General features: G+C 41.7%; 1 protein-coding gene across 1 annotated transcript; it reads left to right on the top strand.

Annotated features, from left to right (window-relative positions):
- Positions 1 to 1,305: 1,305 nt before the first annotated feature.
- Positions 1,306 to 11,896, top strand: LOC123767269 (neuromodulin-like). Its single transcript, XM_069304977.1, has 5 exons — positions 1,306 to 1,389; positions 1,928 to 2,006; positions 4,013 to 4,120; positions 8,235 to 8,838; positions 11,650 to 11,896. Exons 1-5 carry the CDS (start codon positions 1,306 to 1,308, stop codon positions 11,894 to 11,896), a joined length of 1,122 nt encoding a protein of 373 aa, XP_069161078.1.
- The last annotated feature ends 8,142 nt before the right edge of the window (positions 11,897 to 20,038 follow it).

Genomic DNA, 20,038 nt, shown 5'->3' with positions numbered 1-20,038 from the left:
GCAGTAATCAGGCGATGAGTCACAATAACGTGGCTGAAGTATGTTGACCAGACCACACACTAGAAGTGCCCGAAACGCTTTGCGTAATAGTGGCTTTAGGCATTGTATGTACTAGCTCTATCTATAAAGCCAACAAACTTTGTAAAATCTCTTTATGTATGTACCTTTACCTAAATAAAAATTATTATAAAATTATTATTATTATTATTATAAGTTGAAGGGACGACGATGGTCCAGGACGGACCGAAACGTCGTCGTCTCTTCAACTTCTAGTGTGTGGTCTGGTTAACACCTTAGCAGTAAAGTGGATAACAACATGCTTCTCAACATACTATTTAACCACGAAAATAACCAGGAAAGATTTGAAATACAGCAGGTACAAAGAAGCAGAGAACTGTATATTTTATTGACTAGAATAAGACTAGAAAACACCAAACTAGAAACACGCACACAGGAACTATAAATAAAAGGACAGACTTAGACGAATATTGCGTCAACCGGTAAATGCAAAGGCAATCGAGCATTATATCCGCTATTGCTTCAGACGTCACAGTGCCAAATTGAATTTCAAACAAGAACTTACCACTCCCAAAGTCCGCTTCGATATCGAACACAAATCAGGGGAGGCGACCTCTCACTATTATACAAAATAGCAAGACATCAAACCACAGGATAACTGTCTGCAGACTACCTAGCAAACAACACACATGTAATTCAAACATGCAATTCATATTATCCTGAAATCCGATTATAGAAAACGTGAGCCATGCAAAACAGGAACAGAACCCATCAGCCGACGCCATGAACACAATATTCGTCCATCACTGCCAAGTGATAACATCGAGTAGTTATTCCTCAAGGAATAACAATCAGCTGTTTCTTGTCAACAGTGATGCTTGTCAACAGTCATCGGGAAGGGGGAAACCTTTACTCAAACTGCATGTTTATAAAGGAAAGGATAATTATATTCTAGAGCAGACTGAACAATTACGTCAATTGACTACAACTATACACTCAATTATTGAGAATTTATACCAGAGCATTTTGTTATAAGTACATTACGGTGAGTTTGTTTTATAAGGCCGGTAAGCAGTAGTGACTATAATCCAGTTTAGGGAATAACTTCCTCTACCGCTACCCATTCCCCATTCCTTCCCCTCTTCACGGTAGCTACACTTCCCAGGCTCCACCAGACCAATCGCCATGCATCAACATGCCGTTCGACCACTCACACACACAAACGTTCGACCACTCACACACACAAACGTTCGACCACTCACACACACAAACAAGCCGCACGCAACCATGCATAATGCATGCACTCTCAAGACTGAACGACAGCTTCTTCAAGACCTGCAACAAGGCCTCGTTAAACGAGCCTCCAGCAAGGTAGGACACCTTAGTGTCCATATGTAAAAAAACCTATAACACTTGTCCTAAGCCCCCTGTATTTACAAGTTTTTTTTAGGCATATCTGAAAACAGAAGACCCACCACTTTCAAAGTCAGTGTATTGGAGATAGTACTTATGTTCAGTGTGTGTTCAGCCAATGTTACTGACCTCGGAATGTCCCTGAACACATCCTGCTTCCCTTCGATCCAAGGTTGCTAGATAACTCCTGAGATAACATAGAATAGGTAACAAAACAAAAGTAACCGGGCCCTTCCAGAAATGCTGATTATTTCAGGTTCACTTATTTATTTACTATGAGTATAAACAAACTGTTGCAATTATGAATATTACTGAAGTCCAATAAAAATAATATAAGTTTTCTTCATTTCACTTTAGCCGTCATAAAACATTTAAAAAATATATGCGTGGTATTTATATAAAGTTCACATGTCAGCCTGCATAAATAGGTACAAAATTAAAGTGCCAAAGAGAAAAAAAAATTATATTACCCACTGTGCTCAATACTCTAAACCAGAAACGTCGCCACATCACTCTAGGCATTTTCCTAGAGTGCCTAGACTCAGAACAAAATGTTCGAAGTAGCACGGGCTATGGTGAGCCCGTAGTGGACTTACCTGGCACAGGAGCGGGGCTCCAGTGCCAGGAGCCCCGTCATTAGGGAGGAAGATGTCGGGGCTCCTGGCTCCTGTGCCAGGAGCCTCGTCGCCTACATTATGTCCTCATTATGTATCTGACGCTATCACCTCACCTGGGAATTTATAGCAGGCAAGGGAAACCATTTTTTTAATGAGGTTGTGAAGCGAGTGAAAAGTTGCAGTAATATTGCATATAACCTGTTGGTTTTATCAAGCTGTTGCAGAGGTAAATTGTGCTTCTCTCTCTCTGTCTGTCTCTGTCTCTCTCTCTCTCTCTCTCTCTCTCTCTCTCTCTCTCTCTCTCTCTCTCTCTCTCTCTCTCTCTCTCTCTCTCTCTCTCTCTCTCTCTCTCTCTCTCTCTCTCTCTCTCTCATCATGTATATTTGTCGCACCCAATTCCCAGTAAAGCGGTGACCAAAGGCAATTAACTGTGATGGACAGCATTTCGTCCTCAAAACTTGAAATTAATAGTGTACGGGAGCCCCGCATGAAGGAACTAGGTTAATTATGCTACATACTCCATTAGGCAAATGTACTTTGCCTATTTTTATATATCTTGTAATTGGATCGGACAATGAACGTTTCCGGAAAGGAGAGCGACGTTCGCCCGTACTTCAGAGCTGCTAATCTGAACGTCAGTCACGTTAAATCCTCAAATATGAGGATTTATTGGACTTAGTTTGATGTGTGGGGTTTAGTCCATGGAGTTCTATGTGTTAAATCGGTCGATGTTCCATGTGTTTAATTATTTATAGTTTCTGATTCTCCTGGAATTGATCGAGTTTCAGTAGGTTTTTGTACGAGGTTTACTGTATGTTTTCTGAGTGTCAGTAGGTGGCAAGCTGAGTTTTTATTATGATTCGTTTAGCTTGAGTTTTAGTAGATTGTCACTTGATGGGGGTCTGCCTCAGTGGATATTCATTCCTTCAAATATTCCATCGTGTGTAGGCAGCTAACTCCCAGTCAATTACGTTACTTTGAAAGACTGGAAAGCACATCTTCCTCTTACAGTATTGTTGTAAACGTTGGCGCCTTCACATGCAATGTGCTCAGAGGGAATAATCTATGGTCAAATGATACGAGGCCTTTTCCTCCTATGGTTAATTCTTGGACCTTAACACAAAGAGATCTTTCTCGGACCTTTTTAAGTACACCAGGATCCACCTGAAAGATTTGGCACCTTTTTTACATATGTAAAATATACCTTTTCAACTACACATTATATTGTCGATATTGACTTCTATGTGGTACCTAGAATTATTAATTAAGTGTTAGAGGTCGTGGTAATATTTTCTACGAAAAATCTAGCAAATATTATGCTGTTATATTATTCGTTGTCAGGAAATTAAGAAAAATCAGCACACCCTGGTTTTCTATATTTGGTTCAAATGTTATATATATTTTGTTACAAATTTGAACTATTAGTCAGGCCTTGATGGAATCGCACTGATTACCTAAGCTCCAGAGGCTAATTTATACGAAGCTGCATGCTAAACTGGCTCACATCAAAACTGCAGTATTCTAATTTCACACAACACGTGAAAGTAATAGGATTTCCCTTAGAGTTTTCCTTTCTCTGTTCCTGTTACATTTACATAAAATCAACATATACTCATCTTATGATAATTCCGTAGCAGCCTGAACCCGTTACAAATTCTATTACACTCACAACTTCACCAATAGTTGAGAGTTCACCATATCACTCATATCACCAGTGACTCTGATACACTGTTCAGGTTTCCTTTAATTTAAAGGCTTTTGTAATTCACAAATAAAAATTCTGACCAAGTTAGAAACCTCCTTCAACTACTCGTGCTCACTGGTGGCTTTTTCTGCATGTCCTCGTTAATTCTTTCCATTAGTTTTCACAAATGGAATAATTCACTAACACGAGTAAGTTAAACGTGGAAGAAAATATCTGTAGCTGTATACCGTATATGGTATACGATATACGGTATACGCAGCCGTATACCGTAAAATAACCGTATATGCTCTAATTCAAATATTCAAACTAGATAATGATTTCACACTCTCGTTCATTGAACAGTCCTTATACCCCTTTAGACCTGCAGGTATGAGACAACTAGATCTCTGCAATTATTTTATCCACTCCCATATTCTTATAATATCTTTATATGCAGGCGATGAGTCACAATACCGTTTAAGTACTAAAGTCGTGACAATCGACTTGAGAATGGTCCAGGATGGACCGAAACGTCGTCGTCCCTTCACCTTCTAGTGTGTGGTCTGGTCAATATAATTTTATATAAGAAACACTTAATCCCCAGAAATCAGTTACTGGTAACAATATTGCTTTCATTAATAAATTAATTTAGATAAACAATATTTCGATGATGTTTACTTGATGAGTTATTGTTTACCATGACTTAGACATGAATCATTTCTCTAAGCAAACTAGAAGTAATAAATAATAACATGAGTGATTTTATGTGCCCTAAGAAACACAAGACTCTTTAAAATGAGGGTCGAACTGAAGCTTCCCTGTATTATAGAGATAATAATAAGAGTCAACATTACAATTTGCATTAAAGTTCTGAGAGACTTAGCTTCTCCAGCACTGCAAACAGGCAAACTGTTTTTCTTCACTCATTACGAAAGTGATTCGTGCTAACATATTATCTCATGCAACTCGAAAACGTTAACCCGGAATTAATTTGAGTTACAGTATGACATTTGTTTTTGAGAGAGTGAAAGAAAGAGAAAAGGTGGTGGGGTAATGCTGAATGATAAGGGAGAAAGGAAAGGTGATTGGGATGGGAAGGGAGTTTTGAGAAGAAGGAAGAAGAGAGAGAGGTATAGAGGAGAAATATGAAGAGAAAGGGAGAGGAGGATAGAATGGAGAGAGGGCAAGACAAGAAAAATATGAAGAGAGGGAGAGATAGGGGAAAATGAGATTGGTAGATTGGTAGAGAGAGTGGAAAATAGACTGAGAGGGGAAACAACGCCAGGGCAGAGTTGGATTCCCACTCTAATAGCAAATAAATGACTTGCTTGATGCACATACTTAAGGGATTAGAATCACGTTTTCATGAACATCTCACTGGGAAAAATCATCACAATAACATTCATAGGTACTAAATTATCATGTAACAAATATGAAGTTCAACAAGAACAATTGGTATTCCCTTCGTTATAGTTAAAACATTCAGGTCAGATAGGAGAGAAATCACACTTTTTCAAAGAACTGAAGGCATTAGTATTAAAAAATATATATTTTTTAATGCAAACACCTATATCAGAAGAGAGTGTGTTATAGTAACTATCAGAATATGAATAGTCTACTATTACCTATGGCACGTGGCTGCTCGTATCGAGTCTGCAAATCTTCAGAACTCCATGTGTAAATTCTGTGATCAGGAAACGGGTCATGATCTCACGTCATTATTGAATATCTAGCCACTAGAATATCTGCTGCATAGGTGACAGCTTCTCGCCCCGTATCAACCTACCTTGGCTTTGCGCCCTGGAGAGGCCACTCCAGACAGACAACCAGAGCGCCCCTCCATAGTGTCCAGAGATACATAGTGTCGGAGCCGGTCGGCCGAGCGGACAGCACGCGGGACTTGTGATCCTGTGGTCCTGGGTTCGATCCCAGTCGCCGGCGAGAAGCAATGGGCAGAGTTTCTTTCACCATATGCCCCTGTTACCTAGCAGTAAAAAAGGTACCTGGGTGTTAGTCACGGGCTGCTTCCTGGGGGTGGAGGCCTGGTCGAGGACCGGGCCGCGGGGACACTAAAATGCCCCGAAATCATCTCAAGATAACCTCAAGATAGTCTCTGAAACTGATGGATGCCTACTACTAGTCACTAGTTATTTCACATCTGCTGGTATGATGTTCCGGGAGGTTTGTAATTTCCTCATCCGCTCTCGTGTATTAATACGTGAAAAGTTTGCCAGTGCAGGCTAATGATAATATGCCACTAATCTTCCAGATGGACATTTTTATATTAACATAGGTATCTCTGGACACAAACTATGTAATCCTTCATATAGTTTTCGGAAGCTTCTTGAATGCGGGTGTATTTAGGTATCTTAATAAAAACCTACATTTTTATTTTTACAGTTCCATTATGAACCTTCCTGAGTGAACAGCAGAGATATTTTGTGAGATTTACCGGAATACTGAATCATTTTTGTGTTTGTAACGCAGGAATGGTTATCTTGAGGTTATTTTGAGATGATTTTGGGGCTTATTTAGTGTCCCCGCAGCCCGGTCCTCGACCAGGCCTCCACTCCCAGGAAGCAGCCCGTGACAGCTGACTAACTCCCAGGTACCTATTTTACTGCTAGGTAACAAGGGCATAGGGTGAAAGAAACTCCGCCCATTGTTTCTCGCCGGCGCCTGGGATCGAACCCAGGACCACAGGATCACAAGTCCAGCGTGCTGTCCGCTCGGCCGACCGGCTCCCTAGGGTATGGTATGGTAGGGTAAGTATCGATTTTTAATGTTGCATGCCTCGCACTTTGTAATTTTAGCTTGATGTGTAGCGTTGGCAGCATCAGCTAGTTTTAGCAGCATTTTACGAATAATATTGTTGTCATCAACTATAATGCTGTCATGATTTCGTGCGGGATATTCCAGACATGACTCCATGCTCCCTGCCCCCCTCTCTCTCTCCGCTTCCCAGCACACACCTCCTCCCTCGAGTTCCCACACTAAGGTTCTTATGCAAATTAGCCTTCCAGCTGCGTGTCCTTAATCGTATTTTAGAAGATTAACATGTTAACTCTGCCGCACTGCATCGACTATTACTAACTCTAACCACAAATAATAATTTATTCATATTTTGCTTATTGTTTAATAACTATTTATTATTTATTAACTATCAAGGCCAAAACATAGATACATTTTGCTTTTAATTCATGTATTTGCATTTTTTCGAGGGGAAAATATATCTGTTATGAACTTTTATCGGAGCAAATATAAAAAAAAATCTAGATTGTTTTTGCCAGAAATTATCTCAAATATATAGATGATTTTTTTCTTTTTCGAGCAACATTGACATTCTCTTCCTACAGACGAATGGAGTGGAGGGGAACTGATATATGTGTTCGTTGGGTATCATTCCTTATCGAAGACTAACGGCAGTTTCAGATGAATATCGAATGTTCCTCCCGAGGCGAGTATCAACAAGAACGATAAGTGAATATCTCGCTTATTACAGGTGAATAGCACGCTTGTACCCACCTGAGGTGAATATCACATAATTCACTTCTCCTCAGGTGAGTATCACATAATTCACTTCACTTCAGGTGAGTATCACATAATTCACTTCACTTCAGGTGAATATCACATAATTCCCTTCACCTCAGGTGAGTATAACATAATTTTTTTTTTTTTTTTTTTTGAGATATATACAAGAGTTGTTACATTCTTGTACAGCCACTAGTACGCGTAGCGTTTCGGGCAGGTCCTTAATCCTATGGTCCCTGGAATACGATCCCCGCCGCGAAGAATCGTTTTTTCATCCAAGTACACATTTTACTGTTGCGTTAAACAGAGGCTACAGTTAAGGATTTGCGCCCAGTAAATCCTCCCCGGCCAGGATACGAACCCATGACATAGCGCTCGCGGAACGCCAGGCGAGTGTCTTACCACTACACCACGGAGACTGATTCACTTCACTTCAGGTGAATATCACATAATTCACTTCACTTCACGTGAATATCACATAATTCACTTCACTTCAGGTGAATATCACATAATTCACTTCACCTCAGCTGCATATCACATTTTTATCTGTGTTATTAAATCTCTCGATTTATAACACAGTGCAAGACTCTCTTAACTATGCAATTAAAGCACTTTAGTTCCCGCGTCTCCCAGGAAAGAAAACGAAAAGCGTCTTTGACCGCCTCGAAACAGCTTGCTATAATTCTTGAGGAAACACTAAAATATCTAAAGAATACAACTGCACGGGTCCACCAGGAAAATTGAGGAAAAACTGCACTGAAACCGCACGGCGGAAAAATGTGTCGGGAAGAGCCAGTTTGGGAAATGTTGTGTCAATATTTCTTCATTTAAAGTTGAGGCGTTCTGTGACTCGACGAAAAGCTCCAGGAATCGACGGAAAGGTTCAAGAGACGACATGAAGTCTCAGGAAGTGATGGGAACTTCCCCGGAGACGTTGTAAAGTTCCAAACAACCACGTAAGGGTTATGTAGACAGCCAGAAGGTCCAGGACACCACGAGAAGGTCCAGGAGACCACGAGAAGATCCAGGAGGCTACGAGAAGGTCCAGGAGGCTACGAGAAGGTCCAGGAGGCTACGGGAAGGTCCAGGAGACCACGAGAAGGTCCAGGAGGCTACGAGAAGGTCCAGGAGACAACGAGAAGGTCCAGGAGACCCCGAGAAGGTCCAGGAGACCACGAGAAGGTCCAGGAAACCACGAGAAGGTCCAGGAGACCACGAGAAGGTCCAGGAGGCCACGAGAAGGTCCAGGAGACTACGAGAAGGTCCAGGAGACTACGAGAAGGTCCAGGAGACCACGAGAAGGTCCAGGAGACCACGAGAAGGTCCAGGAGGCTACGAGAAGGTCCAGGAGGCTACGAGAAGGTCCAGGAGACTACGAGAAGGTCCAGGAGACTACGAGAAGGTGCAGGAGACTACGAGAAGGTCCAGGAGACCACGAGAAGGTCCAGGAGACCACGAGAAGGTCCAGGAGGCTACGAGAAGGTTCAGGAGGCAACAAGAAGTTCCTGGAGGCAACACACCAGACATCAGCAAAATTCAGGAAATTACCAGAGGGGGTCAAGAGTCAACGGGAAGGTCCAAGAAGTGACGTTTAAGTTCTGGGGATACCGGAAGCTCCAGGAATCTGTCTCCCATATCTCAATCTATCCACCAATCTACCTATACGTTTATTCATCTATCCATCAATCTCTCGATCAATCCAGCAGCATTCTATCATTTTTTTCCATCTATTCATCTATTTTTTCATATTTCCATCAATCTATCTATCCGTCTGTTCTTCTATATATTTGGCCTTCAATTAATGAGAAAATCAATAGCCATTAGGTGGATTCGAACCTATGCTTTGGGTTCATGCTATGCTATGCTCCAGTGCAAACGCTTTTGACCACTATACCAATGTTTTCTTACCATTTCATGATCAAAAAAACATTCTATATGAACCTCAGAAGGTTCAGTTGTGTCCCATTGCGTTTGCCCCCGTCGTGGTGTAGTGGTCTAAGGTGCTTGCTTGGGAGTACCCTGAGCATTGGTTCGAATCCTTATCATAGCAACTGCTAATTGTCGTAAATATATTTTCCTATCTTCCCTCCTTCTCCAACTTTCGCCTCAAGATCTCCAATTTCTCCCCCACTCTTCTCTCCTCTACCCCCTCTTCTTCCTTCTCAACCCTCGCTTCCTATCTCTCGATCTCACACCCTTTCCACCTTTCATTCCGTAACATCTCCCATGTCAACCTCTCAATCCTCTTTCACAGTCAGACCCCTCTCTCACCACCTCTCTGCTTCTTCTTCTTTTTCCTCTCCACCTGTCACCTTCCTCTCTCACTCTCTCTCATCCCTTCTCTACAAACATTATTCCCTCTCCTTCTTCTCTTCACACATTTCTCCTTTTCCCCTCTGTTCTCCGCTGTGTCCGTCTTGTTCTTCTCCCTCTCTCTCTCTTTCTCTCAGACAAACTATGTAACGAAGCACTTAAATAACTGAATACGTCTACGGAACCACATATCCAATATTTCAATTTTGAATTCATGAACTTAGCTGTGGGTTGGAGGGGGAAGGGGATTAGATACCAATATTTCTTAAAGTGTGACACTGGAGCCAATGACAACCCCATACCTCACATGCTACATGATTAAAAGTTGGGTGAGACTAGCCTTAAGCGTCTAACCGCCTACCATGTAGAGACAAATAGACATAGACAGATATATATAGGTTTAGATAGACCGTTTTTAGCATCATGCTATACATGTCAACTGTTGTGAATCGTGTGTATATTGTTTCCCATTCATTAACAGCGGGTTTTGGTTGTTGGATTAACGGGTATTTCCTCCTTGTTTATGAGGACAGGCTACAAAATCATGTGCAATTCGCCGTTTCCCGATGAGCGCGGGAAGCCCGGTGTTATGAGACCAGGAATCACTTGTTGCGTTGGAAAATTAAACCTTGGAAAGCTGTAAATGGAAACCCAAATGTTTTGAAATGCCCCACAATTCTTGAAACCCAGCTGTGATCGTTTGGGACATTGCAATGGCTATCGAACATTGTGTAGTTAATAAATTTAATGTGGCTTTTTTATTATTATTATTCTCATTTCATGGCTTGATTCCACAACTTTTACAACCAGCTAAAAGCGTGAGAAGACAGTCATGACCAGCTTTACTTGATGAATTTTGTCTTCCTCGACCAGTGCTTCTGGACGAATGTTGTGTTACTACACCACTACCGTGAACACCACCGTTACGGAGTATGAAACCTTCCCAACATAAACCTTTACTGTCACATGCTCCACATGTCAACATCACCCCTCATATCCACATGACTAATTCCTCTACACGTTCACAACACCCACACATCCATATATAACCTACACAGTCACATCAATCAGGCGTCTTTTTGGCTCAAGACTGTCAAAAGGCGAATTTGCGAATTTATGTAAATATATTTTTGGTAAACGTTTCTCTCTGAGGTTTGGTCTGATGACAGAAGATTTCAGCACTGACGACCAATATTTATTGAGGTAATTAGCTACCCTCTCAAGAATCACAGCTTGCAGTTGGAAACTTAGGAGCGACGAGGAATACAAATCAAGTCACTCCTTTCATCAACTACTGACAACTAACTTCAAAGTGATTACGCTGTCCCAGCCCAAACAGAAAACAAACTATTTGTGCTGCAGAAGAAAACTCACAAAAATATATTGTAAAAAAAGAAACATGGCAGTACAGTGATGCAATGAATTTGGTGTAAGAGGTTATCTTTAAGAAAAATATATTCAAAGAAATTCTGTGATAATAAGAGCTAACGAGGAGACACTCAATAAACCTTAGGAGAGCCAGAAGATGTCAAACTGCTTGATACTCTTTTTCTTATGATATCTTGATTTAATATTTTTACTTTGAAACACTCAAATTCCAATCATTGGAACAGAGACGAGCAGGATATACAATGACATATTTAAGGCACGTACTGAATCAGTTAGGCTCGAAGCCTTTTACAATGAAAATACAACATACTAGAGTGAGAAATACAGCTGGAAATATAACATAAACCGATAGAATAACTCGGGCCTCATAGGCATGATTAGAAATAGGTGTGAGAATATCAGGGGATTCTGAACTCTTCAACCTACATCCCACAAATAAGAAATATGTCTGAAATAACAGTAAAAAGCTTTCAAGAAAGGAATTGACTAGTTACTGTTGGATTTATTAAACTGGCCTTGCTCTAATGGATAGGGGGAACTCTGCCAGGTATCAAGATAAACAGGCTTTTAAACTATGTAATCACCTGTGAAAGCTGTCACCTGGTCCGGATACGAGGCGAGAAGAAGTATCCAACTCGTCCTCATTTTGCCATTCAAAAGTTGTGAAAATAGCTTATGAATCAGAATCAGTAGCAGAAGCAACATAAGTAAACGTAGCAGCAGCAGCAGCAGCAGCAGCAGCAGCAGCAGCAGCAATAACAGCTGCAGCCCCATTACTAACCCCCCACCAGCAGCAGTAGCAGCAGCAGCAGCAGTAGCAGCAGCAGCAGCAGCAGCAGCAGCAGCAGCAGCAGCAGCAGCAGCAGCAGCAATAACAGCTGCAGCCCCATTACTAACCCCCCACCAGCAGCAGTATCAGCAGTTCGCTTGATTGCGTGCTTTTACAATGAAGGAACACGAACTAAAGCTTTTAAGCTGTAAAAATGAATTGTGAGTCGTGTCACACCATGTGATGCAATATCGCGTCACGCAACATCGAGCCACACCACACTCACCCACGCCACATCGAGCCACACCACACTCTCCCACGCCACATCGAGCCACACCACACTCACCCACGCCACATCGAGCCACACCACACTCTCCCACGCCACACCCAGCTGTGCCACACTCACCCACGCCACACCCAGCCACACCACACTCACCCACGCCACATCGAGCCACACCACACTCACCCACGCCACATCGAGCCACACCACACTCACCCACGCCACACCCAGCTGAGCCACACTGAGTCACATACGCAAGTAAAAAAATATAATTTAACTCTAGACCCTATAATCCTTTTTCAGTAACAATTATCCACAAAACAGATATAAAAGAATCCTGAACGCCATTGTCTTCACAATGCTGCTAACACTGCAATTACCGTCAGTATACTCGATGTAAAGCCACAGTAAATCCACAACAGTTAGCTAGAACACAGGTTTAGCTTGTAAAGTTTCTCAGTCAAGCTGAAGGAACGCACAGACGCACAATGTACGTCAAGCAGGAGAAGCCAACGTTGCCCTCCTGCGGCAGTGATCCACATCACTGTTATTATCCCAAGTTGATGGTTTTAATAGCCAGAAGGACGGGAGAGAGGAAGGTGGGGATGAAAAGGTGACCTTTGACCCCCAGCAGGTCAGAGGTGAGCAAGTAAATCACGACCTTTCGAGTAATTTAGATATCAATTTCTGGAATCAATATCGTTAGTGATCGCCAGAATGTGTACTGAAATTTGTTATTGTACAAACATGGTTTTCTTTTGGGTGCGGTATAAATAAAATTGCATGAATAACTCTATATATATTTGTTTTGAATGTGGTGAATTATGTCTCCCTCAAGCAATGAGTAATTACCTGGAGATACGCCTCAGAGAACCCTCGGCTGTCATTCACACGAACCATATAATGCAGAATAAATAATTTATGGAAAGAAAAATCTTACGTGATCTTTAATGCGTCTTATATGTAATAACTAAACAGATGTTGGCTTAAAGAAAAATATATTAAAAACCCCAGTCTGGCTTGCTAATCAGGTGTTGGCTTTTGTTTAAGCTGAGGTACACATTAGTGGATCTCATACAAGCCAGTGAACACTAGTGGAGCTAGTCCAGGCTAGCATAGCACCCTATCCTCTCAAGTTGCCACAACGGACAGAAAATGGCGTATTAAACTTGTGTTCGTGTGTGAGTGTATTTGTAAATGTGTAAGTGTATATGTCTGAAAATGCCAAGTGCCTAAGTGAAGGGATTTCAGTAGGTTTCAGTATTATCTGAAGCGTTCAGCGAGGCATATAGACTATACCTGTACATTTATATGTGTCAAAACAAACTTATCGTCCTCATTTGCCATATACATTGCAAGCGCCTCGTAGTTGCAGACTGATGAAGTTCACCTTCAGTAAACCCGAGCAGACTTGTCTCTAGCACCAGGGCAACGCTCCACATCCTGCATGTGGCCCCGTGCGCCAAGCTCCCTTATGGAGTGAGATCTCCAGCAGCAAAGCCAGCAAGGAGATCAACCAACCCCAGACAGTGACGAAGAAGATGCCCTGCAGGTGGTTGATGCTCAGAGGGATGACTCCGCCCTCCGTCACGACGTCACCTGCATCAACGTCGCCGGCTGCTGTGCCCGTCACTCCCAGCTTGTCGTGCAGCCTCTGTCAAGACGAGACACTGTATGTTCCCCGGGACAGGTGATGCGGACGTTGGATCAACTCTCGCACTAACAAGGTACTCCACTTTCTCTCCCGTCTCTTTCCATCTTCGTGTTGTAAGGGACTCTAATGTGATTGCCATTTGCTAATGGTAAGTAGAGAATAGTATACTTAAGTGGGACAGTTGCATGGATGACAGGTCGAAGGTGGATGATTGAGACGGTAAATAGGAGCGAAGCATAAGCTGAGGAAAGACGGGTATCTAGAATCCTGGTGTACATCAATGTTGTAACGGAGTGGTGTGGCAAAAGGGGGTTTGTGTTACAAGAGGTTAGTGTTACAAACGGGGGTGGCGGTGTTGCAAGGGCTTGTTAAGTCCACTCGTTCCACCCCTCCCTCCACTACCCCCCCCCCCCCCCCCATCACCCCCGACCTAAACTTATTCATTGTGATATCCGAGAGCTGAAAATTTACTTGGGTATTATCCCCCTCACAGTGTCAAGGAACACTATATACATTTTCATATTTGACTCCAAAAATTACTATAGTATTTTGCATAATTGCTAATATATATTGGATTATAGAAAAAATGAAACAGGGCATTTCCATACATAAGTTTTCATCATCATCGTCCTCAGCGAACAGTAGAGAGAAACGTTCTATCGAAATAGATTTAATTCGACAGGAAACAAAGAATATCTACATTACTCACCGATTAAGGCAGCGTCTGGGATGATCTCGGACGCAGGTTCGAATCCTCGTCACGGCCCTTGTGGATTTGTTCAAAGAATATCTATTTAATTAATACAACTGAAGAAAACCTCGTTACTGAGTGTTGGTAGCTAGAGAAATTGTGAAGCAGCACTTACCTAGTTGTGCTTGCGGGGTGTTGAGCTCTGGCTCTTTGGACCCCGTCTCTCAACTGTCAATCAACTGGTGATTGAGTAGTGTGATTGCATTAAAACAGGAGGTGTTGGGCTCGTGGTGAACGACCAGTGTCTCTGAAGATTGGGCTGGGAACACTCACACAATGTTATATTGAATAATTATCATGTAAAAGCCAACGGTGATTCTTAAACAGAAGCAAATTACTGAAACGGAAAAATCACTCAATATAACTATATTGTTTTCTAGATCTAATGGTTTAATAGGGAATTGGTTCCAATTCCCTATTAAACTATTTGATTTAGAAAACAATACAGTAATATTGTAACTAGCTAGCTAGCCTTTGATTTGTAACTAGCTAGCCTTTGATTTGTAACTATTTGTAACTAGTAACTAGCCTTTGATTTGTGAAATACCTTCTTTATTAAATAACCATAATGGATAAACTATTATTAAATAACATACGGTTATAGTAATAACAATAATAGTAATTTAACCTAAATTTCAGTGTTATTTTTATCTAATAACCATGATTAACATGGTAATGAATAATTTAAGAATGAAAATATAGTGATGAATATCTGAAAGCTGACCATATTACAATGAATAATTCAAGGAGGTTGACTTAGCAATGAATATCTCAAGAATAAAGACAAATCAATGAATATATATATATATATATATATATATATATATATATATATATATATATATATATATATATATATATATATATATATATATATATATATGTCGTACCTAGTAGCCAGAACGCACTTCTCAGCCTACTATGCAAGGCCCGATTTGCCTAATAAGCCAAGTTTTCCTGAATTAATTGTTTTTCGACTACCTAACCTACCTAACCTAACCTAACCTAACTTTTTTGGCTACCTAACCTAACCTAACCAATAAAGATAGGTTAGGATAGGTTAGGTAGGGTTGGTTAGGTTCGGTCATATATCTACGTTAATTTTAACTCCAATAAAAAAAAAATTGACCTCATACATAATGAAATGGGTAGCTTTATCATTTCAAAAGAAAAAAAATAGAAAAAATAAATTAATTCAGGAAAACTCGGCTTATTAGGCAAATCGGGCTTTGCATAGTAGGCTGAGAAGTGCGTTCTGGCTACTAGGTACGACATATATATATATATATATATATATATATATATATATATATTACTGATAATCGTAAACAAGCAACATTAATGAATGAGAGCATTGGTCGCTCGTATCGTGGATTACGATTGGATCTTCAAACAGATTGCTATACAATGTTATTATATTGTTTTAATATTATCACCAGTTATATAAGAGCTGTTTATGTCATTATACACGTCGAGTAGTTACATACTAATACAAGTTTGTGCTGCGAATATCCTTATTTGTGCTTAGTATTTTGCTGTTTTATTGGCTAATAGAAGTGCAAATGGCATCTGAAGATTTAGGGGTTAAAGCGTCTGTCTCTGAAGAACTATTGGGTAATAAACTGACGACATTTTCAGATGTTTTAGATTCAGTTACTGGGAACAAGAAGTTCCAAGCAGCACGGGCTATGGCGAGCCCGTAGTGGACTTACCTGGCACAGGAGATGTGCATTGAGAGAGTTATTAGTGGGTACATCTTCCCATCTTGACACACGGCTTCGGGAAATGGAAGGAAAACATGATTATAATTTATTCCTATTAACTACACTGAACTCGTCAAACAGATCAATTTCTGTAATCCACCATTTCCATAAGTTAATGTTATGACTTGTACACTCAGGAATAGAACAATTCCAAAGACCATACAATCTTCCTGTCTGTGAAAAGTGTGAAAGATATAGTTTATTATCAAAATTACATTATTAAGTCTTATGTTACTTTGTGCATTTCCCGTGGAGCAGTGGTAAAACACTCGCCTGACGCTTCACAAGCTCTTTGGCCTGGGTTCGTATCCTGGCCGGGGAGGATCGACTGGGCGCCAATCCTTTACTGTAGCCTCTGTTCACCCAGCAGTGCATGGGTATCTGGTTATTAAACGATTTGACGGGTCGTATTCCGGGGAAAATTAGGATTAAGGACCAGCCCGAAACGCTATGCTTGCTAGTGGCTTTACAAGAATGTAAGAACTCTTGCAAATATAAATGAAATAAAATACAAAATTAATTATGGAATATAGACTAAAATGTCAACTTCGAGAAGTTTGCGGGCTGTCAACCTTACGTGTTGATCTTCAAGATTGTTTAATCTATGCCTTATACTTTAGTAACTTCAAATTGAACCTTTTTGGTACATTTGTACCGCAGGTACATATAAGTACCAAAGTACAGAGTGCTTCTTACCCCTCATGTCAGGGCGGGGTACGAGGCACTGCTCTACAAATTCTCGTACGCCACCAACTGCTTGTCGGTGGCTGGGTCAACGGGAGCCCAGCCAATGTTTACAACGACCAGCTGATTTATTCGCATTTAAATTAAATGGCCGAAATACCTACAACAGTGTGATTCGAATGCATGAAGTAAGATAAGCACTCGGTCGATGTTTTGGTGCTGGGCTGTGATGTAACACCACCTGGCTATAAATGGTTAATTAACAGATTGGAAACTCGTAAGGAACACGGTGTGGACTCTCTAGTCGGGCGGACCAGGCCAGTATGTCGTTAATGGTGGCGAGTAATGGCTGTTTGGTGGGAACTGTGGGGTGATGACTGACATACAACTCTAAAGTGTATCTGAAAATCTTTCCAAGTGTTCGGTCACACCGAGTTACGTAGACTAGATGTGTGATACTTAAAATAAAGTGAGTATTAGTTAGCACTAGTGTGTGGACTAGCAAACTACAGTGTTGCCGGATTCGGTTGCGAGTATTTGTATTATGTTTCGTGTCTAGCAAAATCCTGAAATTGCATTTTTGAGAAATACGCAAGACACTAAGGCAGGATACGCCGTTACTAAATGTGATCGTGACTAAATCTTAATGCTTAGACAGTTTAGTGATTTACTGGACAAAAAAGGTGGATATTGGCATGTATTGCTTTGGCTAAATAACATTTTTGTTGGGTACTTTCAGTACTTGCAGTGTTGCTCGTCTCGTACTGGATATTTAATTCATTGTGAGTGATTCGTGAATGTTGAAAATATCGCTTTTGTTTGTGTTCGCGAGCACGTCGGGAGTAGTGTTGACGCTGACCCCTTGTCTGACCCCGACTACGGACAGCGCTGACCCCCCTTGTCTGACCCCCACTACTGACAGCGCTGACCCCCCTTGTTTAACCCCACTACTGACAGCGCTGACCCCCCTTGTCTGACCCCCACTACGGACAGCGCTGACCCCTTGTCTGACCCCCACTACGGACAGCGCTGACCCCCCTTGTTTAACCTCACTACTGACAGCGCAACCTTCCTTCTGGAGAAGGTAAGAATCACCTCAAGTATCACCTACGTCTCCGCCTCTTGCATACCAACATGGAGATGTATACAAATGTGAAGATTCATGTTATATATGAGGTATATGATTAAAATGAGTATATAAAAATTTCAATAGGCATATTAATAATTATTTTTTTCTGTCTTCACAGGTAAGGCTTTTTTAGCTCATCGCGGGAGACAACGCCACCAGCTCAAGGTATGTTCCTGTTGCCTTTAGTTTCCGGGGGACTTTTCGCGTAAACAAAGTATTAAAGGCCACGAAGATATCATAATATAATTATGGGTAAATATCATATCCCTGTCAATGGTCCTGGGGTACTAAGGCCCCCTTTTTTACTGGACCTGATGGGGGGGTGCCGAGCCCCCCTTTTATTGATCCTGGAGGGGCCGAGGCCCCTCCATTTTATGGTTTTTGGGGCACCGAGCCCCCTCCCCCCGTTTTACTGGCCCTGTGGGGGCACCGAAGCACCCCCTTTTACTGGTCCTGGGGTGCCGACGCCCCCCCCCTTTTAGTGGCCCTAGGGGGGGACCGAAGCACCCCCTTTTACTGGTCCTGGGGCGCCGAGCCCCCCCCCCCCATTTTACTGGTTATGGGAGCTCCGTTGAATGTTGGAAACAGAGTTGACCAGACCACACACTAGAAGGTGAAGGGACGACGACGTTTCAGTCCGTCCTGGACCATTCTCAAGTCGATTCACAGAGCTTTTGTGAACACTACTCACGACTTGTTAGCGAGCATGTCGGGAGTAGTGTTGACGCTGACTCACTTTTCTGACCACCACTACGGGCAGCACGGACACCACTTCAGACAAAGCAACCTTCCTTCAGAAGAAGATGTGTATCACCTCGACCCTCAAGTATCATCAACGTCTCCGCTTCTTGCATACCAACATGGAGGTGGATGTGACCATTCTTATGTTATATATGTGGTATATGATTATATTGTGTATACTGGAATTTCAATAGGCACAATAATAATTATATTTTCTGTCATTACAGACTATTTTTGTACTCATCGCGGGAACAACTTCACCTGTTTAAGGTACGTTCTGGGTGACTACGGGCTTACCATAGCCTGTGCTACTTGGAACTTTGTTCCAGGTAGCGAATCTTTAACAAAAAACAACGTTCTTGTTTCCGTTTATTTTCGAATTTGTGATTTTTTTTTTACAACAAAATATAGGATAGGCTGATATCATAATATAGTTATTGGTCCCAGAACCAGTATACTGGTATACCCCCAATTATTGGTCTTGGGGGCGTCGCCCCCCCCTCCTCTTTTTACTGGTCCTGGGGGCGCCGAGGCCCCCCTTGTGGGGATTTTCCCAGCAAGTAGTTATTGTATTTATTATATTAAGCGGACTGTATGATTAAGTGGACTGCATTAAATTTATCTCCCACTGGGTTTACCATCTGTCCATATTTAGGGGGTTTCTTTATATATGAAAATTGTCTATATCAATATAAATAGAGTAACGATAGACTACTACTGCTTCTACTGGCTAATCTACTTGTTAGTATGGAGAATTTAAGGCCTTAGTTTAAACGTAAGAATGGCCTGATTCGAGGCTCAAGAAATCCCTCTATCATCAGGTTAATTATTACTGCATTCATACACCCGTCCTGATCAAGAGAAGCCACGTCGAAGATGCTATAATATTATGGCGTCAAGGCACTAGGGGTCGAAATGATGCTTGTAGGTAGTCTCTTCTTTCACCAAATTTTACCTGCGATATTGTTAGATTATAATACCAGCAGTAAACTTAGGAGTTATTAACAGAAAAGATTGTATCTAGTGAGAAATGAGCTTACCCCTGATGGGGTACCTAGCTGGCTTCTTAACCGAAACTACAAGAACTATTACAGTGGCCAAAGCAATATCAGACTTATTAGTGGTCCGGGTACAATACTCCCCAAGTAGCGAATTCGTGGATTGGATGGATTCTGAAGATCCTGTGGCACGAATCGCGGGAAGTACCAGGTATGGACGCGTTAATCAGGAGCGAGTACTGACTCGTCTGGTCGGCTTGGAGGTCTGTGTGAGTTCTGGTGCGCTGGGGCGTCTCCCGCCTCT

This window comes from Procambarus clarkii, chromosome 53, assembly GCF_040958095.1.
Source record: "Procambarus clarkii isolate CNS0578487 chromosome 53, FALCON_Pclarkii_2.0, whole genome shotgun sequence".
NCBI classification, from domain to species: Eukaryota; Metazoa; Arthropoda; class Malacostraca; order Decapoda; family Cambaridae; genus Procambarus; species Procambarus clarkii.
Note: the sequence above shows the minus strand (reverse complement) of the source record. Positions and strands in the feature narration are given on the sequence as shown.